Consider the following 26,714-nt stretch of genomic DNA (forward strand, 5'->3'; position numbering starts at 1 on the left):
TACATAGACTAACACGTTTATTTTTGAGTTATTTTTCTTTGACAGGTACTTAGAACTGGTCTGTGTTGATAAGCTGGCTGAACACTCTTATTTTACAAGATCTAAGGCTCCCAAAAATTTCTTCCCCGATCAAAGTTTGCAAAAAGGAAAGACAATAATGGGTGATAACAATGACGAGATTAGCTTGACTGATGTTGTCGTGGCTCAGCCCGCCACCACTGATCAAAATGAATTAATTATGCAGTTGATGCAACAGATCACCGAGATGAGGGTCGAAATGCAGAGAATGCAAGATCTTCCAAATCCGATTTTTGCTTTTAATACTCCAGGAGATGGGAGACCTCCATTCTACTTTCCTCTTTCGAACGCGGAACAGGCTCAGAACCCTCCCTCCAATCCCGCTCAGAATCCCTCAACCATCGACCCAATCGCCCTAAATCCCCACCAGGCCTCCGTTTCTTACCAAGCACCACCTCCTCCTCAAGGTACCAACCTTCAAACCTTCCCTTCTCATCAAAATACCAACCCGCAAGCTTGCCCTTCCCCTCAAAATCAAAATGTTAACAATCCACAAGCATTCCCCCATCACCATAATCAACATACCAACCCCTAGACTTTCCCCAAAAATTACTAAGTCACTCAAAATACCCAGAGTCCCTCAATTGCTCCGCCATTGCCTCAAAAGACTACTTTTCAAATCCCAATTCCAAATGAACCTTATGCCAACTGTTTCGAGCTTGATTACTATGAGGAACAAGAGAGAGAGAGTGGAGGTCAAAGGAAGAGGCAGTCAAGCTGAATATGAAAGAAGTGATCAGGAAAGCCATGAAGGAGCTGCAATATATTCCTGAAGTCGATAGGTTGAGTTATGAGGATCTGTGCATTCATCCGAATTTGGACCTCCCGGAAGGGTTTAAAGTGCCAAAATTCGACACGTTCGGAGGAACAGGGAATCCCTTGGCACAGCTGAGGGCCTACTGTGACCAGCTCGTGGGAGTTGGAAGGAATGAAGCTTTATTAATGCGGCTTTTTAGCCGAAGTTTGAACGGAAAAGCATTAGAATGGTTTACCTCCCAAGAGACAAAACAGTGGTCTAGCTGGAATGCACTGGCTAAAGATTTCATCGAACGGTTTGCCTACAATGTGGAGATCGTTCCTGATCACTATTCTTTGGAGAGAATTAAGAAGAAATCCACTGAAAGCTATCGTGAATATGCGTATAGGTGGAGGAAAGAGGCCGCTCGGGTTCGACCTCCCATGTTTGAGAAGGAGATCGTTGAGGTGTTCAGACGCATTCAAGAGCCAAAGTATTATGACAGGATAATGTTGCTTATTGGAGCAAAATTTGCGGAGATAGTCAAAGTAGGTGAGGCTATCGAAGATGGGATTAAAACTGGAAAGATTTTTTGCGTTGCCGCCCCAACCAAATCTTCAGGACTGCTAAAAAAGAAGAGAAAAGATGTGTCTTCTATTTCCTACGCATCTGATAGAAAAGGACACTTCAGAAAATCCTCACCTTACAAAGGTCATCCTCAAGCTTCACAAAATTCATATCCAGCTTGTTATACCCAATCAGGTTGTCAAACTCCACCACCGAGTTACTAAATTTTATCTCCTAATTATCAAACTCCACCAGTGAGTTACCAAATTCCATCTCTTGTTTACCAAACTCCATCTCCACAATACCAAAATACCCATTATTACCAAGCTCCATCAGTTAATTGTTCAAATATCCAATCAAGTTATCAAATTTCACCCCCGTATTACCAAAATACCCCTCCTAGCTACCGAGCTTCACAATACCCAAATTTTCAAACGCAAGTACCAACTCACCAAAATCCTCCAAACTATCGTCAAGTACCTTCACATCCAGGAAATAATTACAATCCTTCTCGTGAGAAGAGATCTTCTAGAGTCTTTACTCCTTTGGTTGAGAGTCAAACACAACTTTTTGGGAGATTGAAATCGGCTGGCCTGATATAGACAATTGATCCAAAAAATATCAATGTCAACTCCAAGCTTTATAGACCCGATCTTCACTGTGCTTACCATTCAGGAGGTGCTGGGCATATTACTGAGGATTGTAGCAACTTGAAGCATAAAATTTAAGACTTGATAGATCAAAAGGTCGTCACTCTTCAGACTGCCACTCCTAATGTCAATAGTAACCCCATGCCGAATCATGGAGGGGTAACTATTAATATGGTTGATGTCGAAGTAGATTTGAAAGTGAAGAAAGTTATAATCTCAGCCAACCTTGAAAATCTTGAGGAAGTTGTAGCCTCTCCAACCAAAAGAGAGAAATCCAAATTTGTGATCATGGCACCTCATCAAGTTTTTGCTTTAATGCCGAAGGAGGGTCAGAACATGCAGAAGATCGATCAAGCTTTTTCAAAATCACTGCCTCACTTCTATCAGTCTTTTCCAATGCAAAATGGTCTAGGGGAAGGAATAAAAAATGGGTTCAAAGAAAGTGATATTGTGCTTGAAGAGATGATTGAGACATCAGACATACTAGACAACGAGCCAAATGAGCAAATGCCTAACTGGATATCCCTTTTGCTCTTGAATCCTCGCTCGTCTTGGTAGACATATACAATTTTATATGTTATTTCTAAATTTGGTGGTGTTTCGAATGAGGCTCGAGACTCATCCTTTACTCAATTTTTGCCTCACTATGTTTTAATCTCCCTCCTGATATCTTGAAAAGGCAAAATGATTTATCGTCATGGCAGAAATGCTTATTTTCTTATTTCAAACGAAAGCCTCATTTATTGCGAAAATTTGCTTTACTTGATTTATATTTATCTAACAACATTTGTATATGATTTCAGTGAAAATATTTTCAAATCTGTCAATATCATGTCATGTCACAAGTTGAATGAACAAAATGGGGTAGATGCGGAGGAATTTGAGGACTATAATGAAAAGATCATGGTACCTAAACACCTGGTTGAAGAGTGCAGACAGTTTGAAAGTCACGATAAGCTGAATTCAGAAGAGATCATAATAGTGAATCAGGGAAATGATAAACGCATCAAAGAAATCAAAATTGGTGCCTATTTGACAAAAATGCAAGAATAAGAACTCATCAGTTTCCTTGAAGAACACATCGATGCATTTGTTTGATGACATCACATGGTTGAGCATGAACATTGGATCTCATAAGTTATCGATCTACCTAAATGCTGTCAAAAGATATCATGTTTAAAGACTCGATTGCTATCTTTTCCTTGTAATAGCTTTTATTTCCTTGTAATAGTTTATGTTTAGAATTTATCCTTTTGTAATGAACTACGTCTGACCTGAATTCTCAAGAATGAGATACGTATGCGGCCTATGTTGGCCTCGGTCACCCCTTTATCCTTTTTTTTTTAATATTTCCCTTTTGTAATGAACTACGTCTGACCTGAATTCTCAAAAATGAGATACGTAGGCGGCCTATGTCGGCCTCGGTCACCCTTTTATCCCTTTTTTTTTAATATTTCCCTTTTGTAATGAACTACGTCTGACCTGAATTCTCAAGAATGAGATACGTAGGCGGCCTATGTCGGCCTCGGTCATTTCCTCGTTTAATTTTCTATTTCTGTTAATCTGTGAGGGAAACTACGTTTAACCTGATTCCTGCCTCAACGGGAAACGTAGGCGCCACAAAGGCTCAGTCATATTTCCCGCAAGATTTCTATTTCCTTTTACAATAGAAACTGGGACAGAATTTTTGAGAGGGACTCAAAAATTCTCAAGAAAAAGATTTCTTCAACGAGTCAAGACTAATAACGCGTTGATAACTGCAACTGTGACAGAATTTTGAGAGGATCTCAAACAATTCGTGATTTGCTCACCAACGGTTAAAGATAAGCCAAGACAATAATTGGGATAGAATTTTTGAGAGGATCTCAAAAACTCTACGAGTCATATATCGACAGTTGGAGATACTCCAAGACATCTAATTGGATAGAAATTTTTAGGATGGCCTCAAAAATTTCTTCAAGCATCACTAGAAGTTTGTAGTCAATTTTGAATATTTGGGGCATGATTAGAAGTTTAAAACTAGCTTCAAATGATCTATGACATCGTTAAAGTTCATAGTTAACTCCAACAATCTCCCGAATCGTTGGATTTCAGAGTCAACTACAAAACTTCTCGATTATAGTAGATTTCGAGAGAGCCATGTAAGAAATTTCCCAAGCTTTAAAGATTTTTGGATTCTCCAGAACAAGCTATCGGACACACAAAAGTTTTGAACCAATGACATTCATTTAAGATTGACGTGACATGACACTTGGTAATGACCTTTTTCAATTACAGTTTTTTGAAAAACTTTTCTTAAAGATTTTATCTATATGTTTCAAGAATTTTTGCATAAAAAGTTTTGTCTTGTCTATCGAGAAGCAAGAGATCAGAGCGATCAACTGAAGATAGCATGACAAGCAGCAAGCGATTGAAGAAGTCAACACTGATCAATTTGTTTTAAAAAGCTAACATTTTTTCTGTGAATGCAGGTCTATAAGATTGCAGAAAGTCATGAAAGTTTTTCAAAAGAAAGAGAAAAAGCTTTGAATACGAGCAACGACACCTCGTTTAAATTCCCAGCAAAACATGAGTCACTATGAAAACAATATGTTCAAAATGGGAACAAGTGAAATCATCACTCTCAACATATACAAGCATCTTTGATGACACGAGATTACATTTTCAGCATTAAGAACGTTTGAAAAATATTTACAAATTCTGTCAATATCTGACGCGGTAATGTAAAATACCCAGAGGGACATCGTCTTTACCACCCGGGTGGACATTTCTAGAGTATTATCAAATGAGATAATACCATCACCCAGAGGGACATCATCGTTATTTTATCAGTGGAATATCAGCATCCTATCGACGGATCTTCATCGTCATTATCGTACCAATGAATGAGCATTATTCTACCAATGGATCGACATTATCCTACCCACAAATCTTCATCCTCATCAACATTGTCCTATCAATGGATCGACATCATTCTATCAACAGATCTTCATTATTATTATCCTACCAATGAATCAATATTATCCTATTAATGGATCATCATCATTATCCTACCGATAGATTATCATTATCCTATCAATGGATCATAAGCGTTATTTTACCAATGGATCATCATTATACTATCAATGGATCATAAACATTATCCTACTAAGGGATCAAGATTATCCTACCGACGGATCTTTATTATCATTATCCTACCAATGGACCTTCATCAATATTATCTTATCAATAGATTATTGTTAATCATTATTTATCGATGGAGCATTATCATCCTATCGATGAAGTAACATTATCCTACCGATGGATCAACATCATTCTACCAATAGATTATCGTCATCCTATCAATGAGGCATCGTTATCCTACCAATGGAGCATCATTATCATCATATCGATGAAGTAGCATCATTCTACTGATGGATCAACACCATTCTACCAATGGAATATCGCCATCGTATCAATGAGGCATCATTATCCTACCAATGGAATATCATCATCATCCTATCGATGGAGTAACATCATCATCCTATCGATGAAACATCATCACCATCCTATCGATGGAGTACCATTATCATCCTATCAATGGATCATTGTCAATCATCCTATCGATGGAGCATTATCATTATCCTATCGATGGAGTAGCATCATCATCCTATCATTATCGTCATCCTATCAATGAGGAATCATTATTCTACCAATGGAGCATCAAAATCATCATCCTATCAATGGAGCATCATCATCATCCTATCGATGGAGCAATATCATCCCATCATTATCATTATCTTACCAATTAAGAATCATCGTCATTATTTTCATTTGTAAGAACGTCATCAAGAGAGCCAACAACATATTACGTCAGTCTGTATTTTATTATTTTGACATCAAAGGAAGAGTACATTAAAAATTATATTGTAAACGTGAGACACAAACTTTATTTGTTTCACGTCAAATTTGATGGAGTTGACGTCAAACGTTCAGGGAGAGAAATTAAGTGTCGACACGGTAAAAAACACTGTCTCCCATTTGAAATGCATTTTTATACTGATGAGTTTATCTCATTCTTTGTCGAGAGCATCTAAAAGGATGAATTCTCCAAAACAAACCACAGGTGCGGACGACATAAAAAGGGATGCAGCACGACGTGAAACTTTTTCTTAGCAGCGAACTGGGACATAGTCCAAAGAGGAATGCCAAACTCTTAGGACGCGAGCAGAGGAGCGACTTCCACCACAATCAAACCACAGCCCTATCAAAAGGCATGTGGATACATCTTTGGGTTTGTCGGTTTCGGTTTTGCATTCGGAATTTTTTTTTTTTGGTCTCTACCGGAGGCATTCTTCCAATCTGAGTGATAATGCGCCAAGAGGTTTGGAAATTATGTCCGTGTAAGTTCTTAATTATGGGTGTGAAGTGCACCACATTCATGGCTAAGAGGTTGCAAGCTTTTTTTTCATACTCGACTTACTTGTCACTCCTCTAGAACTAAAGGTTATCTTGCATAGTAGATTTCCTTTTCAACCGATTGAGTCGAACTACAAGCAGTCTGATTCCCTAAGTTAGGGGATATATAGGCGGGATCAATGTTGAAAACTCGGTTGTATTCTAACTTTCACTCTCAAATCTTATTCTCGAGCATTCTGGTATATTCCTAATTCGGTATTGGAATGACTTTTAACTTTTTTCAAATCGTGCGTTAAATCAAGCGTATCGAACTACAAGTGGCCTGACTTCTCATATAGCTTGAGATATGTAGGAAACCCATTTTCGGGGTTCGACTATAATTCCTAAAGCCTGTGCCAAATCCCTTTTCCAAAAGATGAAGATGTAGTCGGTCAAAATTGGATTTGTCAATTTCATTTGCCTCAGATTTCTTTCATCAATCCAAGTCAAACGAGGGACAGTTGTTAACACCCAATTTTGGACATCCATAATATAGATTAATCATCGAGTTTCTTCAATTTTAAACGTTTTAAAATAATTAGTTTTACAATTAAAAAAAAAATCAAATCAAAAAATAGTTTGCATTTATTTTAAATAGTTTTGTCACTTTTTTTTTATAATCTTTAGATAATATATATGTTTTACATAATTACATATATAATTAGTATATTTTATGAATATTCGAAAATTGTCTCAAAAAGATTTTAGTTTTACTTAAATATTTGGTTAATTAGTTTAGTTATATAATAATTTATATTTTTGAAATAATTAATTTACAATTAAGCTAATTATTTTATTTTGTTAATATTAAGAAGCTCGTTAATTAATTTCTTATTAATTCATCTTATTTAACTTTTAGCTGAATCACTAACTAAACTCAATTCAACTATTTCTTAAACTCCAAAATCTAATCAATCTTTGGCCCACCCTAAACCCATTTGGGCAAACCAATTTTGGGCCTTTTATCTTTGCAAATTCAGCAGTCCAACACTAAAAGCAGCAGCCCAATACTCTTAAGACCAAATTCCCACCCTTTCAATTCCTTAAAACCCAACAAATAATAACAACACAGCATACACCAAATCGACCCCCACCTGCAACGTTCTTCCTTTTTTTCTTCGCAGAAACGAACAACAACCCAGAACGAGCAGCAGCCCACCGCGTCCAGCAGCCCAGAAATTATCGCAACCCATATATGAAATCCAACAAATCGCTCCAGTCCAGCAACGCGAACCCGAGCCCAGCGCGTCATCCCCCAGTTGTACGAAGACCGTTGCAAGAATTGTGAGGTGTCGAAATCCCACGCCTCACGTGTCGTTGCTCCTCAAATCGACGGTCCCCTCTTTCAATCCGTTGGAGATTTGTACCAGAGTAGAGCTGGCAACCTTATCCTTGGAGAGCAATTCAAATTTCAAATTCAGATGGAATCCCATTTTTTCCTTTTTTTATTCCAATCTTTCCTCTTATAAATACGGACCTCTTTTATTGTTTTAGAGGATTCGTTTTTTTTACCATTGGAAAATATACAAACCGTTCATCATAAGTGATTTTCGCTTGAGAAATTAAAAGGCTCTTCGAATCCCTAAATTTTGAGAACTAGAAGATACAGTTGAAAATTATTGTTCATATTGATTTCGTTTCCGGCGAAGTTAAGCTCATTAATTGTGGTAGGAGTTGTGCTCTTCCCGTTTGTCTCAGTTCGCTGCTCTCAAAAGGTGATATTCTATCCAAATCTTGATTTATACGTGATTTTGCTTATGTATTAAATTTGATGGTATTTCTCTTCTTATGTAGTAATGGATTTTAAGATGCTTTCAAATGTTTAATTCTTTCAAAAAATAATTCATCATCACAGACTATTGTGAATTTTGTTGGTTTGATTTTATTTTTTTTACAGATGAACATTGCCTTTTGCCCATGCCCGTTTGCTTCTTTATTGTGTATATTTGGTTTCAAATTCAATTTCCGTTGCTATTTTTGCCGGATTGAAAAGCTACAAATACTAATCTTGATGTATTATTCGTTGTTTGTGCATCTCATAGGTGTCTGTTAAAGATTTCGGTTTAAATTTATTTGAATTCATAATTTTGTTGGCTCTTGGTTTTATTTTTATTTTTTCGCTGTTGTTCTGCTATCTGCTTTAAACAATATAAGTTGTGTTTTCCTAGTCTTAGCATTCGAGTAAGTGTGATGTGTTATAATCTAAAATGCTGTGAGTTAGACATCAGCATATTATTCCCTGTAGCATATAAATAAATTTAATGAATTCCTTAAGTGTGATTATCTTCTCTTAATAGCTAGTCATTCATGAGTCCTTAAGGAGTTATGTGATTTATTTTCATTTGTCTCTAGCTTATCAAATTGATCATATTTGTAATTTCCTATCCCAATTGGTTAGTTAAGGATCATTTAAGTCAAGTCCAATATTTTGTTGTTAATGGTGCTCAATGGTTTTTTCTTTTATTTTCGGGTTATTCTACTAATTTTTTCCCTTTCTTTTGTTACATATGACACCAACTCGAGTCTATTCGGACTCCACCCTCGCGTATCTTTGAGTCTTTCGAGTCATCCTCATCTTTGCGGTGAAAAGAAAGCTAGCATACAGATCTCGGAAGCGAAATAGTAGTCTGGGAAAGCTCGAAAAGGGGTTGTATACAGTAGTATACACTTGTATACAACATATATACAGGTCAAAGGACATCATATACATGGTTAAAAACGGAATTACAGGTGTTCGGGAGCTGAAATAGAGTGTATGCATCTAGCGTATGGGCTGGTATACAAGAAAACAGTCTAGTATACAGCCCATATACGACGGTATACAATCAGTGTATACGCTATTTTTGGACACGAAAATGGGGCCAAAGTCCCTTATTTTTAGGGCAAAATTTAGAATAGGACAGGTCCAAGATTTGGGAATTTGGGCCAAAGGCCCAAATTTAATATTTCCTTCCTTTGCTTTTTATTTGTATTTGACTAACGCTTTTATTTGGTTCATGGTTTAATTTGATTAAATTCTCCAAGATAGTCATTTTACTTATTTTATATAATATATATATTTTTAAATTAAAGTGTTTACGTTTTATACTTAGCTTTAATCTTATTATTTGTCTTGTCACTTAAGTTATTTTCCCCTTAGAAACCCCCCCCCCCCCCTTTAGTCCTACTTTTCTTAAGATAATTAAAATGATAATAATCATAATAATAAAAATAAAAAATAAATGATAATAATAAAAAATGAGTTTCCTTTTACTTGGTTAAACTTTCAAAAAATTAGTCAAAGTCATTTTTGGTCAAATCGTCGGTCAACCGCGAGTTAGCGGGCATTTTGAGGGCCTAACACCTTCTCGGAATGTACATCTGAACTCGAACCCTTTTTATTTTCAATTGATTTTATCTGTTTAAATCTTTTGACAACCTTAAGTCTTTTTTCTTGATTTTTACTAAAAATTAAGTGGCGACTCTGTCCTTTTGAAAACCCGATTTCTCTTAAATCATAAGTTTAATCGGTTTTTCGAAAACTAAGTCATTTTTTCTCTTATCTATATTTTTAAAATAAAACAAAACCAATACAACTTAAATTTTCCTTGTCCCTTTAAATAGGGTCATAGAAAAGAAATTGAGGAAGTACTTTCCATTAAAGAGTGGCAAATAAAGTTTGTCATCCGTTACAATAGACTTTTTCCCCTATTTTTTTCAAAAATCTTAATTTACAGACATTTTTTTATTATATATATGAGATTAAGCCACAATTTTAGCTAATGTATAATCTTCTCAAGTTTGGCCAACTTTGAACATGATCAACTTTCCATCTGTCCCATTATAAAGAAAACCAATACTCCGTTATTTTCTACATTTTCTTGTTCAAAACTAGCAAAAGTCAAGACATAAATGAGAGGCGATTTGTCCTTCTTGAATTATAATAATGATTTTTCCACAGATACTCATAAAAAATATTTACACAATCTTATTAAATAATTATATTTAATTTATAATTTTATATACTCCCTTCGTTTGTCCTAATAATCATTGATTATAATTTTTTCAATACTTTCTAAATATTTTGAATAGTTAATGCAATAACTGATTCAATAAAATATTCGAATCGATAAATATAACTTTGTCTATCTATTAATTGTTAGTGTCCATTTTATGTGTGTGAGAATTATTAGAAATCTCAAAACAAGGGTCCACCAAACTCCACTCCTTGCGCCATTGATCATGCATCAAATCAATCTTCTTCTTCATCTTCACTATATATGTAGAGAGCAAATTTGTATTAGGAGGAAAAATACAAGTGTAAGTTTCGGTCATTTTCTCTAAAAGAATGGAAATTGAAGCGGATGAATCATTTAAGCAGGCCGGAGTTATTCCGTTCAAATGGGAAATCCGACCCGGAGTACCCAAGCTTCAACATTCACAACCACCATTAATCAAACAGGAAGTAGCCGAGAGCCGTCCAATTCCAGAAACCCCACGTAGGCTGAAACCTCCACCGGCGGCTGATTTCAATTTCCAACAACCAATTGAGGAGCCCCGAAACCGATCCTTCCGGTCAGCTCCACGGGCACGATCAGATAGGCATGTTTTGAATCTATTGACCCGACCCGCTATGGGAGTTGCCTCAGATTGGTGCTTCCCGTCTCCATTGCTGAAGCGAACAACAGAGAAGAATACGAAGAAGAAGAGTCATAAGACTGGACCCGAACCCGAACCCAATTACTTGTTGGATCTAGAGACAGTTTCTCGATGGTCCGTATCTAGCCGGAAGTCAATTTCTCCTTTTCATGATTCACTTTCCTCTTCGTTTTCGTCACGTGAGTCGTCACCTCGACGACCAGTGAGCGATGCTGATTGGGTTGGCTTTGCTCTGTTTTAGAACCAACACATTATCTCTACATTTCCTTCCTTAAAGTATTACTTCGTATCAGTTTACGCGTCATAATTTGAATTCGAGAGTTAAACGATTTACATTTGATGAAATAATTGATCATTCTAGTAATACTTATAACGCTACATCATTAATGACTTGTACTGAAAAAAAAAATGGTTCAGCGTCCATGGTTTTTTGAAATAGTTTAATCTTTAATTTCCATATATATGGTCAATAATTTTGGCTCCTGTTGGAAGACTCCAATAATTATATATATTCAATTCTTCTGATCTTCTTCATATGATTTCAATCCTATGTCATTCATGACCTAATCCAAGTTACAACAGACTCTGCATATTTTTTATTTTATGGAGTTATTAAGTTTCTTTCTTTCTTTTAATATAGCTGAATTACAACATTATCTAATCCTAAATGGTATGTAGTTACAACGAGAGGAGGACATAAACTATTGGAGTAGGTCTAAAATAATTTTTAACTTTATATTTATCGTATTTAATCTTTTAACTATCCAAAATGTAATTAAGTTTGATCCCTTATCTATATACTTATCGTTTTTAGTCCCTTAACTATGCACCTACCGATTTTAGTCCTTCAAGTATTTAAAAACTTATCAGGTTTGGTCTATATCTATTTATATATAGCTTAGGCATATATATAAGCATATATTAACGAAATTCATGCATCTGTAAAATTAAATCTTTAACCCATTTTTTCAGTTATTTCATTGTTGCTAATGACTTGAATATGTTGTGTTCCCTTCTTTAGAGGTTAACGGTTCATAATCAACGTGAATTTTAATTTTATTTTTCAAAAAAAAAAAGATTTGATCTTGATAAATCTTTTCCATCATAAATCAATGCCAAATTTATGGAGAAGAAACACAACGTTTACTACTAATTGAGTAAATTCTTAATGATAACAAGATTGCATATCCCATTATACAAGATTCAACAAAAGCAGCAGCATAGAAGAAATTAGAAGAGCATAGTGTTCTTCCCTCTCCCATAATTTCCTAGACATGGAAACAGGAAGAGCTGGTTTACTTGCTACACTTTTTTCTTTAGGACAATGGTAGTTACACCTACTCGGACGTGTAACTCTGTAGACGCCAGTGGTTGTTAGCATATGAATGTCTTTTCTATTGTCTTCCCCAAAAGACGAAACGTATCCTATAGCAGGCATAACATCCTCTGCAATTGATTCACAATGGATTGGAGAATCATGAGCACACCTGTATGGGGTTTTTGAACTAGTAAAGTTTCTACTATGTTCAAGATTTTCAGTACTTGACCATATTCCATCTGGATATAAGTCTATGTACAAGTACCTAAAAAATTCGATTCAAAATCAAGTTGAGCTAATCAAACAGTACATATATATAGAGTTTCAAGTTTGTAAGCTAAGAAAAAATGCAAACCTTCCATACAGACAGGGATCAGTTTGAGACCTATAGAAGTATCCACCAATTATGGACGCGGAACCAATTGTCTTGTAAGTTTCAGGGTGGTTGTATCCCATGACCGGGAATATGAGACTGTTGGAGCTAGAATTAGAAGTGCTTCCTTCTCGGGCATTTGCTGGTTTGAAGAGATAAGGGCCTTCGTAGACGGGCCATCCATAGTTTCCACCTTTTGTTATCATATCTATCTCTTCATATATGTCCTATAAGTTTCATGAAAGGATAAGTATGTCTGTGTATTCGAAGAGACTTAACATATGTCCTGTTTTTTCTTTTGAACTTAAGATTTCCCTTAAGCTAATAACAACACAATGACTATGCTTACTGTTTTGCCTAAAATATAGTTAAGTTGCAAACCTGTCCAGAATCTCCACACATGAAGTAGGAAGGCCTTTCTGAATCGAAACTACAACGCCATGGATTTCTAAGACCTAATGCCCAAACTTCAGGCGCTAATTGCTTGTCATTGTTGCACGGATTATCTCTTGGTATGGAGTAATTTCCCCAAAGCCCTCGATCATGCACTTCGTTTCCTGTCAGTAATAATTGCAGAGTTCAGCTGTTATAGTCCGAAAAACATGCAGTCTCATCAATCAGTTTGTTTCCATGTATGTAGTGATTGCAAATGTTTAATTTCCTTGTTATGACTCAAGGCACAAAGGTTTATTCGAACAGGATAAGTTTGCCTAAAGCTTTTTCTGGAAATTAAAAAGTAAATCACAAAACAAGTCTACACAATATATCAACATTTGATCAGCATACTTTGATCCACATCAATCCTCAAGATCTTTCCGAGCAACGATCTTTTGTTTTGTGCAAAATTGTAAGGGTCCCCTCGATGCGTACCACTACCAGTCATAACATACAGAAATCCATCTGCAGGGCCGAAAAGAATCTGTCCTCCATAAACTCCCCTATGTGGGAGTCCCATTGTAAATATCCTCCTCACTTCCAATGTCTTCGCACTTTCTACCTGTCATGACGATGATCAAAGTATGTAATCAAGAGAATTTCAATGAAGAAAAATTTCAAATTCTTATCGTATAAAGCAATAACAGATGTATACCAAGAAAGGTGTTGTTGCAGTACCATTTGCTGTGAACTCTGCTACTACAATTTGATACTGGCATGGTGCAATGCCACTGTCTATTGGAAGTGTTGCTGGATCACAATTAATTTCCGAGTTACACGAGCATCTACCTAAACATCCTGAGTGTCGTAACTTATCACAATGGTACGAAATGAAGAAACGACCATTACTTACAAAATTAGGATGGAACTCCATTCCCATTACCCCAAATTGCAAACCAAAAAGCACATGATCAGTTATATCAAGATATGGCTTTGATTCATCAATTTCCAACACTCCATTAGATCCATCCTCAGGAACATTGGCAATCCATACCTTACCTTGTTGATTCCACAAAAATACGCGGTCAGAGCCATCAGGGTGTGGAGCCATGCCAATATAAGATCCATTTCCAATTTTTTCAATACAAATACCATTTGGGGCTTGACGAGTTTCACGAATACCATATGATTGAGCACCATTTTTTAAGTCCTCTACAGAGTCACATCAAACATTTCAACATCAATAGAACAAAAACAGTCCAGTTTCCATGTGCAATAAGCAGATAAAAAATGGAAATATAAAAGACAGACAAATGCAAATGATGCTACACATGAAAGAGTGATCATAGCGCCTTACTTAACTGCATGCTCAAAGTGCAGGATGCCAGAAAACCATAAAGCAGCAACAGATTCAGAAGAAGAACATTGCAGACAGCAACCATAGCTGAAATTGACAGAGGAATTAAGGAACTCCAATTTATAAACTATGGCTTATTATACGAATGACAGATCGAAACGCCACATAAACACGACTCTTCGATGATATTATGCACAATATTCCTATAAAGGCCTTCTTGATCTGAACATTGTATGTTAGATTACATATATAATGGCTCTAGAAAAATGCTGTAGAAGTTTAGGATGTGAGTAATTCCGTACATTGGGATAATCTCAGTGCATATGTCAATCTCAATGCTATTTTAATAGTAACTTGATTTTTGTGTGCATGGAAGCCAGAACCTTTACATCCGAAGTCTAATTCAGTGGTCGAGCCAAAAATTTTTGTAAGTAAACACATGAAAAATCAAAAAAGATATACGCTACACCAGTGGCGGATCTAGGATTTTTAATAAGGGGTTACACACAAACTAACCGAAGGGAGTTCGACATCTATTATATATACATAAAAATAATTTTAACCATGTATAAATAGTAAAATAATTCACCGAAGGGAGTTCGGATGAACCCCTAACAGAAGGCTGGCTCCACCCCTGGCTACACATTTCTAAAAAGTAATTTTAAACTAACTAGTAATACATATAGTGTAATTTTTTGGCTGAACCTTCCATTCACTTGGCTCTTCTTTTGGGCTGATTACCTTTTCTTTTGTTAGTACGACTTATTACTAGAAAATTGCAAATTGAAATACTCAAAACACAAAAATTAGTATGGACTCTTGTCTGGTAGGAACAGACAAAGGTACTAGCTAGGAAGTATAACTACAAACAAAGTAATTAGGTACATATTATACATTAATTAATATTAATTTTTTAAATATTTGTCGGCTATTATTTAGCGAGGAACTATTTATTTTAAATTCTCTATTTAGTACAGTAATATATATAGTAGGAGATTTTATAACTAGAGTAAAATGAATGTAAACGTTTGTATTAGCATTTTGGAGCGGGCATTGTTCGGATTAAATTGAAAAATTAAATTCAAATCGAATTAAATTTTAATTTGGATTGGTTTTTGTTTTTCTTTTGTTGATTTCGGATAAAAAAATTATTTATTTTTATTTGATTTCGGATTTAGAAATATAAAATCCGACAAATTGGAAAAAATATATATTAATAATTACATATATAATATTTAGGTTTAGAATTAAAGTTGGATCGGAGTTAACCACTTTCTCGCTTTTTAATTATTACCTTTCATTATGATTTAGTTTATATTTTATATTTTATATTTGGACATCTAGATATATGTCACGTCTCAAGCCTACGCCCTGGGCGGGACTGGCACTCGAAGATCATTGCTGGCCCCAAGCGAACCCTTGACTTGGCTTACTTAACTCAGCGGAAGACAATATTCATATCTATAATGATCAATGAACTTAATTGAACTGAATAATAAAATAACTGAAAATGTTTTAAAGATTAAACATTCAACTTGGCCAAAAGTAGCAACCCAAGTCTTTAACATAAGAATATTAATGCAAAGACTACTGAACTCCTAACTGTCTATGAAGCCTCTAAAACAAATAGGGATGTCGGGACATGACCCCCGATCATCCTAACATCTGAAAGACTAGAAAGCAAATAGAGGAGTCCTCCGGAATGCAAGGAGGCTCACCAACAGACTCTGAATGCTCAAGCTGGATCAACAAGGCGCTGGATGCCGATCCTGGTTACCTGCGTCTGCATCATAATAAGATGCAGACTAACTGGCATCAGTACATCGAATATACGAGTATGCGAGTTGGAATGCTAACAAACATAGGCTCGAAAGACATAATGGAAGAAACACCTACCTGGCTTTTCTCAACTCATGGATACTCAACTCAATATAAAACAATAAAACACATGCGATATAAATATAAAGCTTATAAAACAACTGAAGACAATTTTAGTTCGTTAAAGATAAAACAATAACAAACTTAACTTTACTCATTTAGAAAGTAATATAACTTCTGTGGGAGATTCTCTAACCGACAACCATCACTATGAGCCTAAGTGATGGTACAATGTATTACCTCACGTTACCAAGGACCGTCCTATACCTTGCCATCGGTATAAAACCTGAACTATTAAGTGGATCCACTAGTCTATGCTAAAAAAAGCACTAAGGAATCATCTAAAAAGTATGATCCTTTTTCTGCCCGTGATGGCTACATGGTTTATGGGGGCTTGAATTAATATGAACTCGCGTCCCCATATCGGTGCTCAATACTACTCCAAAATATACTTATCTCATATGTTTTTAAAAACAACTTCTTCTCTGGTTTGAGATAATTGCTCAAACTTAGCTTAAAAAGCTCTCTTGGAATCAATGTTCCCTTTTGCTGTTCAAAACTCATTTGGAAATCTCAGTTTCCTCTCATCTTAAATGTGAAAACATTTACTCTTGGAATACTTAGTTCCCATATATCATTTTAAAGAAAATGAACTTAGCTCTTACTCTTTACTCAACTTCAAAACTTAAGTCTTAAAACAAAGTTAAAATGTTTGTAAAAGACTTATGAAAACTTGAAATGAACTTCTCTTACTTGACTCTTAACTTGACTCTTAACTGATCCTTGAATTGAATTATGGATTCAAGGATTATGATTGTTGTTTAGGAATTATTTTAGATAGCTAAATATGAGAAAAGACCGAATATCAAGATTTGAAGGTAAGTCCGCGATGCAGAGGCATAATTAAATTTTAGTTCCGAAAACGTTTTTTGAGGTAGAAGACTCCGTGACGGCTCCGCGACGTGGAGAAGCTTTAAAATTTTAGTTTCGAAAATGACGTTTTAGGCAGAACGTTTCGTGATAGCTCCGCGACGTGAAACAGAAATTCCCAAATTTGGGAACCAGTTCCGCGACGCGGAGGCAGTGCCGGATTTCGTCTAACGAAATTTTCTTCTTCTTTTTCCAACCCCAATTCACCCAAACTCGGTTCTTTTTCTCAAATTACTTTTAGATATAGATACCCAGAAAATGTACATAAGATTCTAACTCAAAGTGACTCTATGATGTGACGTAACGAACTCAGAAACTTCTCAATTCATCCCAATTCAAGAACAACATTCAAATTCAAGAATCCATGTCAAGAACATCAACTTTCAAACTTTTTTAGGACGAATTTCACTGAACTAAACATTTTTGGCGCGTGGGCGAATGAACCTAACGCTATGAAAGACTCACATACCTTGTAGGGTCAATTCTTTGGCGAATCCACAACCAAAATCGATCGTTCTTGGCGAATCTTGCTTTTCCTCTTCTCCTTTCTCTTGCATTCTTTCTCCAAAATCCCTAACTCTATTTCTCAAAAGTGCAAACTGAACTAACTCAGTTTTGACCCCAACTATTTTATTAAAAATGGATTTAATTAATTGGGTAAGGAAAAGACCAAACTACCCTTCAAAATCCGGATTGGGCATTTCCTTATTCGAACAGTCCAACTTCCAAAGGGCATAACTTACTCATACGAACTCGGAATCGCGTAAACTTAGCGGTGATGGAAAGTTCATTCCAAGAGATTTCCAACCATATCTGGAAATACAACTAACTCATCCTGAGCTAGGAGTTATGATCGTTTGAAGTTGACCAAAAACTCACTTTAACTTACTTAAAATTTTCCAGATTTCCTTATACTTTCCAAAAATAACTATTTCCAGATTTTAAACTTCCTTCTAGTTCTTTGTAGTTACGAGATGTTACAATATACTTTTAAGTATTGTGTTTTTAATTTTACTCATGATTCATGTTACAAAGTATATTTAACAAATTCAATATTATGCATCATGTTGTGCTTCTAAATGGTAACACATCCTTCTCATTTTTTTTATGTGAATTGAATACGCAACTCTAAGACAAGGAAATCACTTAAAAGCCCTGCCAAACAAAGCTCTAGACTACAAGTGAAGAAATTGGGTTCAACTAATCCCTTAATCCAAGATGAGGTAGAGCCTTAACCCGACACAAGAGGGGCTTGTAGAATAGTGGGCTTAGTCATCCCGAAAAAGGTGATCCAACAATGGATTTGACCTAAAGTTTCAAGATATGTCCGATCAAAGATTTTACCTTTTCAATAGTGAAATTCTGCAAATAAAGCAAAAACCTCCTTGTACATGATTTTTTTGCCACTTTCAAATATAACTATGATTATGTTATTAATTATTGACGTGATCGAATAGTTGAATCGAAAAAGCCGAGAAAAACTAAACCTAATCAAATTTATTTTGATTTAACTTGAGTTATATTTTTTAAAAGTGAAAAGTGAAATCAACAATAATATAAAACCAAACCAAAAAAACTAAATACACACCCCAGTCATGTCATTTTGTATCTCACTACATGGACTTGAAAATTTATTTGTGCTTAATCACACTCCTTTTCGAATAATATGTTTTGTTGTTATAATTACTTTTAACTACTTATAATATTTCTATCATTTACTATCGAAAGGAAAGAGTAGTAAATACTATTCCTGTCCTGTAAATTTTATTTGAAATACATTAGTAAGAAAGATTTCCTAAAATTAGTGGCCTAAAAATCAAATTACAATAAGATGACTTGAATATATAAAAATATTTTTAATTTAGGGTTATTTTTTTTTGTTGTTAAATACTAATTATTTTTAGTATATATTCTTAAAAGATATCAAACGTTTAACTTCACATAGTAATATTACTCCATTATTTATAAAAGTACATGTTAATTCTAGTTAACAAGAAGCTAGTCATTTGTTTTCAATACATTATCTTGAATGTTATTGTAAAAACTTTATTTATTAATATGAAATATTTGAGTTGTTTAATTGAAAGTTCTAAAATATTTCAGATAAAAAGTAGATAATTCTTTTTTTTAAAAGTAAATAATTTTTGTATCTTTTATTTATAATGTTTAATATTATTTCTGATAAAAAGTAGATATAATTTCTAACTTATGCACTTTTAGCTTTTAAGTCAAAAGCCAAAAGTCAATTCAAATAAATTCTAACTAGCCTTACCCGATCTCTAACAAGAACAAAATGACCAGAGAGAATCTTAACAAATTGAAAACCTTAGGTTTAGCGTAATAACACTAACAAAAACAATTGTCTTGCTTCTTTTTCAAGTTACATGTTTTACCTTTATCTTACAAATTTTCTTATTAGAAATTTGATGCTCCTAATTCTGCACAAACCAGACTAAACAAGTTAGTATATCCCCTCCCTTATTTTGAATATTTTCGAATTCCGGAAATTTGAGAAAGTTGAGATTTTTTTACAAAGACAAAAGTCAAAGAAACTCAGGCGATTTTTCAAATAAGAAGACAATGAATCTAAAAGAAATAAGTTACAAGTGTTCGCAATGTCAAACAAGGTTGTTCTACACAATTTCATATATCATTGTTTCACTTGGTACCGTTCCCTTTTTCATGATCCAACTTTCAGTTCAACAATTTTTTCAATATCAATTAATGATTTCATGATTCAACTTTTGGTTCACAATCTTTCCAATATCTATTAAAGAGCGGGTATTTGATTCTGGAGGAACTACAAAATATATTTATTGTAAATTTTTTTTTTCAAGTAATGTGGTTTCTTTTTTTCAAGTAATAATGTGATTCATGACGATAGTGTGGATAATAGTATTTGTCAAATACTGAACGTTATAGGCATGCCTCCGCACAAAATATTTCCTGTCATCTAATACGTTCTTTGTTTTGCTCAGACAATGATGCCTCAATCTGACAATTGGTGGGACAGTGGAGATTGAGAAGGAGGACAACACCACATTTAATTTCACATAGTAATACTATTATTTATAAACGTACGGATTAATTTTTGTTAACAAGAGATTAGTCATTTGTTTGCAATACATTATCTTGGATGCAGTTGTAAAAACTTTATCTATTAATATGAAGATTTGAGTTGTTTAATTGAAAGTTTTAAAATATTTATGATAAAAAAAATAGATAGTTTTTTTTTTTTTAAATAATAATTAATTTTTGTATCTTTTGTTTATAATTTCAATATTATTTATGACAAAAAGTAGATAGAATTTCTAACTCATGAATTTTTAGCTTTTAAGTCAGAAGCCAAAACTCAATTCAAACAAATTCTAACTGTTAGTGAAAAATTACAAGATAATAAAATTGCAAGATTACAATTGAAAATAAAATGAAGAAACAGAAATTTCTTCAGGCTGAGGCGCGGATATCTCGCTCTCTTTAAGGAGATTCAAGCCCACTGCAATAAATGTTTTTCACCGGTCCAGCAGTAGTCCTCTTGACTTGTCCCCTCCAGGATACAACTGCCTTCACAAAGTATTACTCAACAACTCTGGACAAGAGTTGAGTTCAAAGCTCCACAAAAAAGAGCACCTCCCTTCAACTAATAAGAACTCTCTTCTTTGACAAACTTTATGCACTCTATATTTTCTTGTGTGTCTCAACCAAATGAAGACCACCACTATTTATACTAGTAGAAGTCTTCCTAGCAATGAATAGGAAGATAATGGGGTAGTAAATGGTGAAGATAATGATCTTAGGAGTTACATATGTTGTAAGGTATAATGGAGAAATAAAGAATGAAAATAAAGGGACACTTAAGCCACCAACGGCTTGGGAGTTGCTGCATGCACCAAGAAAATTGTAACATATATATACGTTAACTCCATTTGGAGTAATGCTGAATAGTAATGCAGCAATAATTATTTTCAATGGCAACAATCAACTGCCAATTCATCCATCATAATGTAACATATATGAAAAGTGCACCAACGGCCATAAACCAACATCTATGTGGCCATGCAAAAAATGTGAATTCTTAAATTATTAAAATACCCCACTAACAGTCCCCACTCATTTTAATATTAGATAAGAGAGTCTATCAGCTGAAGGAAAATTACTATGCATAATGAAGGTGTGCTTTGTATTGAACCTCCACTTAATGAAACAGTAACTTTTACTCCAGAGTTGTAGTGGTCTCAGACTTGAACTATGACTGCTTAAGGGAATAAAATATCACTGCTCACACATAATAATCAAGTTGTTGACATGAGCTTTAAAGCCAGCACGTTATGGCCATGTGCTATCCCGGATTCATAAGTGCTTTTGAGAATAAGCCCAATTCTCATAGGAAGCGATCTACTTCCACACTCACATAGGTGAAATCTATCGAGAGTGCTCTGTAAGCGTTAACTCCACCCATACAGGCTATAGATATTCATTAAGAGTTCATTAAGAGTTTTATCAACTCAACCTTCACAAACTACAGGAAACAATGCACTCACATCACAACAATGCACTCACATCATACGAGTGTCTATCGTAATTCTTGGTGGGACTAGGAATACCATGCTATCTCTTCCTTTTAGGCCAAAATGGTGAATTTTGAAGTTTTTTTTCACAGTAAATTATATTTAGTGATCCAAAACTCTGCAATGTTAGTCGTCTTTTGCCCTCTTTTTAATTTATCATTTTTTTTAGTTTTTGTGTATGATTAATAGAGTAATCGAACCGAAAAATGTATATTGTATGTTCAATTTGACTTGGTTTGATAATTTAAAAATTAAATAAATTGATTTGATTTAGATTTAGATTAATAACCGATTCATATCGATCCATGAACACCCATATCAATAGAGTAATGTGATAAAATATTTATATAAAAAATTATATCTTAGTGAGTATACCAATTTAAATAGTGATAAATAAAAATAAACCGATAAACTATAAAGTATAATTTAGGAGAACATTACCGAGTGAGTGGTGGAGTCCTTGGGATGGAAAGTATCCAATTAATCAGTATGAAAACATATATGAAACTACTTTTAAAGAACTTAGTTTATTTTTCCCGACAAACACACCCGAAGAGATCATAGCATATGACTTAGAAAATTATAGTTTTGAATGACAATGCATGTTTTTGATGATGAAGTGTTCTCATTTATTAGTGTTGTTGGGCCAAATGGCAGTTGCAGAATTAATCAAGATTTTTTTTTTGTCGGTCTTCGTAAAATTGTTAATCCCCCTGTTCCTAATTACTTGACTATTTTTAAATTGACACACTTATTAAAAAAATAATTATTGATATAGTGAATTTACTATTTTATCCCTATTAACTATGAAGTAGATGAATTAAAAACTTAAGGTTTTCAAAAAGTTCTACCTTTTTCAAAATAATTAATTGAGGGTATAATAGGTTAAAAAAATTGATATTTCTTGATTTGTCAAAATGGACAAGTAATTAGGGATAACTAAAAAAGGAAAAAAGTGGACAAGTAATTAGGGACAAAGGAAGTACTATTATTTAATTATTATAATTTCTCATAAAATTTAAAATAGTTTTAATTATTAGCTACGTTTTGATAGTTTTTAAATATATAAATTTAATTTAAATATTTGTAGAATTTTTCTGAATTGTTTATCAAAATTAAGTATTTTGACCTTCATATTCTAAATTATTTCGCATAAATTGTGTAAATAAATACTACTTGTAGTAAATATGCTACCTCATGCAAAATTTAAAATAGTGTTGAATGGACAGAAATGACAACTTGCATCGTTTAATATTTTTTTTTGGCTTACATGGTTTTTGAATTCTTTTATCTACTTATAATAATATTCTGAGCAAATTGTACAGATAATTAAAGCTGAAAAATATTTTCAATGACTAAATTGGCCCCATAGCAGATAATCCCTCTTATATATATATATATATATATATATATATATATATATTTATTTATTTATTTATTTTTTCTAAAATTAATGTATGTCCCTACAATCCATACTACAACAAAATTCTTTAGCAATTGAAAAAGAAGTGTCTACAGAGTTCATTTACCAAGAAGGCTCAAAAACCACGAATTTACAGAAAATATGATAAAAATTAAAGTAATAAAAAGATAAAGTTAGGGCAAATAGATTAATTCAAAAGTCATACTATAGCTAACGCCAAAAAAAATATTAAATTATGCAAGCTATTATTTTAGTCCATTCAAGTAAAGTGCATCTAGATTATACAATATTTAGAGCAAACTGTACAAATAATTAAAGTTGGAAAATACAATGTTAAATGACTTACAAGTTGACCTCGTGTGTCCTCTGTATAAATAATACACGTGTATTAGATAGGTTCACAATAAAATAAATATAACTATATAAATACACGTGTATTAGATAAGTTCACAATAAAATAAATATAACTATGAAATGAATGACTATAACTTAATTCCTAATTTATTCTTATCATTAATTATAGTTATTTTTTTTATTATATTCTATTTATTTATTCAAAGGATAATATAGTAATATTATTTTCTATTTATATATTTTTTTTTAGAAGTGAGTAAACCCAACAGTGCACAAGTATTATTATTTAACATATGAAATATATTTTATAATCACTGAAGCCATCACCATACAGATAATCCATTAACAAATCGTGATAAGAAGTTCAAATTAAACCATCCCCATAAACATAATAAAGTAATTAGCTTAAACGATCTCAATTTTACTAACAGCTCCCATGAATTTAGAGCCCGTTTGGATTGACTTAAAAAAAGTAACTTTTTAAAGTGCTGGAACTTATTTTTAAAATAAGTAGTTATGTGTTTGGATAAAAGTGCTGCAGTTGAAAAAAAAGTTGTTGATGTATTTGGCAAATAAGTGCTGGTAAACACTTTTTTTTATCAAAATATCTGAAATACCCTTTAAGCTGTTAACATGATAAAAAGTTGATTAATTTAAGGTTTTTATACTTAAAAAAAAATTAAAACAAAATTAATTTATGTTTTACATCCATAAGTAATAATATTTTTCTATCATTCACATATTTCTTTACCACCTTATGAGAGGAATATAAATTCATATTTCAGAAATAATAATAATAATAATAATAATAATACAATATGGGCAATTTGGAAATTGTATAAAAGAATTAAGGGCAAAAAGGTAATATTCTTGGTCAACATAAAAGGGCTTTTAAGTTAAAAAAAAAAAAGCTCCCCTCCCGTAGCTTTTGGCTTTTGGCTTAAAATAAGTCATTTTTTACTTAAAATAAGTTACTTTGATAATTGCCAAACACTCTAATAAGTCAAAAACTGACTTTTAAGTCAGTTTGACCAGCTTAAAAGCCCATCCAAACAGGCTCTTAGTATCCTGTCCCATGGCATGCAAAGTTTCAGGGGTCAAACAAGCTTCAATGTCGATACTTCCTTGTTCTGCACCACAAAAGATTGTCATTTTCCCATCATGTTTGTTGCCAGCGCCACTTCTCACCGCAACGGGTCTCCCCCATCCAAAGTCATTACCGTACACATCGAAGCGCGGCAAGCTGCTAGCAATCAAGCTATTAGCAACCACTTCACTCTTTTTCACTATCTTTGGATTCTTCACCCAACTTTGATAAAAACTCATAACCTCTTCATCGGTTTGGGTGGATACCACCTTATTCATTTGCAAAGCAGCCCAACCTGAATTCAAATTTAGTTTTTAAAAATATATCTAAAAACACAATATTTAATCCATTTCTTACTGAATTATGTTTATTTTGGAAAATATTTTTCGTATTTGGAACATTATAAAATAATTATATTAAAAAAAAAAGCCCTTTTAATTTCTCACTGACCTGAATCATGCTCCAACATCTCCCTAGCGGTGGTTGTCACGTTCACAAAATGCACAGCATTTCCGAAATAGCCTTCAGGTAAATGCGGCTGAAGCCTTGGCCTTGCACCTATAAGTAATTTGAAACTAAATTTTTCGTCAGCGTTCGTACCACAACGGCAACGGATAACAGATTGCCACAGATGAGCCAAAACGGCTTGTAATGAAGAGATACAAATCTTTTGGTGGTTTCCATATTCAGAATTGGCTTTGGCTTTGAGTTGAGCTATGTTCTCCTTGCTAAAATGGAAAACTCTTTCTTCTAACAAACGTAGATCAAATTCATCATGGACATGTTCCTTAGATAAAGGTACATGAATTGGACTAGCAACAAATTCAGGAAACCAACGGTCCAGAACCGGCGGTTTATTAACAATAAGATTGGAATCGCCATTGCGCGCTATTTCAGACCAACAATTGAAGAAATGCCAAAATGAAGTCCCATCCGCTACACAATGATTGATAGTGCAACCAATGAAGAATCCGTCCACTAGCTCAGTGACTTGCACGGCCAACAATGGTTTCGAAACACCTGGTATACAATTAAAATTAAAAATGATTTAAACATATTACATTAACATACATAGATAAATCATTCAATGTGTATAACTCATAAAAATGTGTTGAAACTTAAAGGGGTAATGAGTACTTAAAAGTGTACTCACTATATACTTAACAACGAAAACTTTTAATTTAGGGTTGTTCACATAATAATTATTTAATATCACCTTCATAGTTGCGTACTCCATTGAGTGGAAAGAAAGACTTGACAATCTTTGGCATGTAAGTTTGTTCCAAGATATCAGCCACAGTCAAATCAGGTGCAGTGACATAAGTGAATTCAACTCTTTCATTGTTGCAATCAACAAAGAAAGATAAGGTGTCATCACTGTTTTTACTAGCAAAAAGTCGACCTGCGAGGAGAGGAAAATGATTTAGAGTATCAGAGAGTGAAATTTTTAGGCGATTGATAATTTCTGATGATGATTTTGCCAACTCTCTATGTTGCTGAAGATTTGGTTTATCAAAAAATAATCCTTTTTGGATAGAATCCACTGTGAGGAGTTGAAGGTCCCATGGAGTTAACTGGATTTTTTTTTATATGGATTTTTGGGACCTAGTTACACATGTTGATACTACTTGAAGTTTTGTCATCTCTGAATATTTGTTGCAGCAAAAGCTAAACTGAGGAGAATTCACTTATACTTAATGGGTCATGGCTCACATGTTCATATATATAAAAAAATATAGCTCCTAGGAAACTAGTAGAAAGAGACAAAGACCTAACAAAATTAATAGTGAGGGGTACTTAATAAATTAATGATACTATTTAATCATTTTTTATACCGTTAAAAAAAGCACGTACTATAATACTAGTTTTATATTCCTTAGTTTGATTATCCATCAAGTTTTCGAAAGTAATGAGATTTTTAGAATTTTGTAGTTTTAAATTAAAT

General features: G+C 33.8%; 2 protein-coding genes and 1 pseudogene across 2 annotated transcripts; 1 reads left to right on the top strand and 2 right to left on the bottom strand.

Annotated features, from left to right (window-relative positions):
• The first annotated feature begins 10,737 nt into the window (after positions 1–10,737).
• On the top strand, positions 10,738–11,401 carry LOC125859923 (uncharacterized). The gene has a single exon (XM_049539778.1). It carries the CDS (start codon positions 10,796–10,798, stop codon positions 11,345–11,347), a length of 552 nt encoding a protein of 183 aa, XP_049395735.1. The 5' UTR covers positions 10,738–10,795; the 3' UTR covers positions 11,348–11,401.
• An 897-nt stretch (positions 11,402–12,298) lies between these two features.
• Positions 12,299–14,614, bottom strand: LOC125857896 (HIPL1 protein-like). The gene is made up of 6 exons (XM_049537552.1): positions 14,530–14,614; positions 13,888–14,384; positions 13,584–13,794; positions 13,179–13,354; positions 12,780–13,024; positions 12,299–12,689 (listed from the first exon to the last, which is right to left on the bottom strand). The coding sequence occupies exons 1-6, from the start codon at positions 14,612–14,614 to the stop codon at positions 12,299–12,301; spliced, it is 1,605 nt and encodes a 534-aa protein (XP_049393509.1).
• Positions 14,615–16,264: 1,650 nt separating this feature from the next.
• LOC125857897 (uncharacterized acetyltransferase At3g50280-like) lies at positions 16,265–26,412 on the bottom strand (annotated as a pseudogene).
• Between the last annotated feature and the right edge of the window lie 302 nt (positions 26,413–26,714).

Source organism: Solanum stenotomum, chromosome 3 (genome assembly GCF_019186545.1).
Source record: "Solanum stenotomum isolate F172 chromosome 3, ASM1918654v1, whole genome shotgun sequence".
Lineage (NCBI taxonomy): Eukaryota > Viridiplantae > Streptophyta > Magnoliopsida > Solanales > Solanaceae > Solanum > Solanum stenotomum.

What these genes read in the sequence shown, in the direction of transcription:
- LOC125859923 (XM_049539778.1), top strand. Translation starts at nt 10,796, where the DNA reads ATGGAAATTGAAGCGGATGAATCATTTAAGCAGGCCGGAGTTATTCCG.
- LOC125857896 (XM_049537552.1), bottom strand. Translation starts at nt 14,614, where the DNA reads ATGGTTGCTGTCTGCAATGTTCTTCTTCTGAATCTGTTGCTGCTTTAT. An exon ending in CACTTTGAGCATGCAGTTAA is followed by an intron (nt 14,385 to 14,529) that starts GTAAGGCGCTAT and finishes GTGACTCTGTAG; the next exon opens with AGGACTTAAAAAATGGTGCT. An exon ending in GAGGATTGATGTGGATCAAA is followed by an intron (nt 13,355 to 13,583) that starts GTATGCTGATCA and finishes TATTACTGACAG; the next exon opens with GAAACGAAGTGCATGATCGA.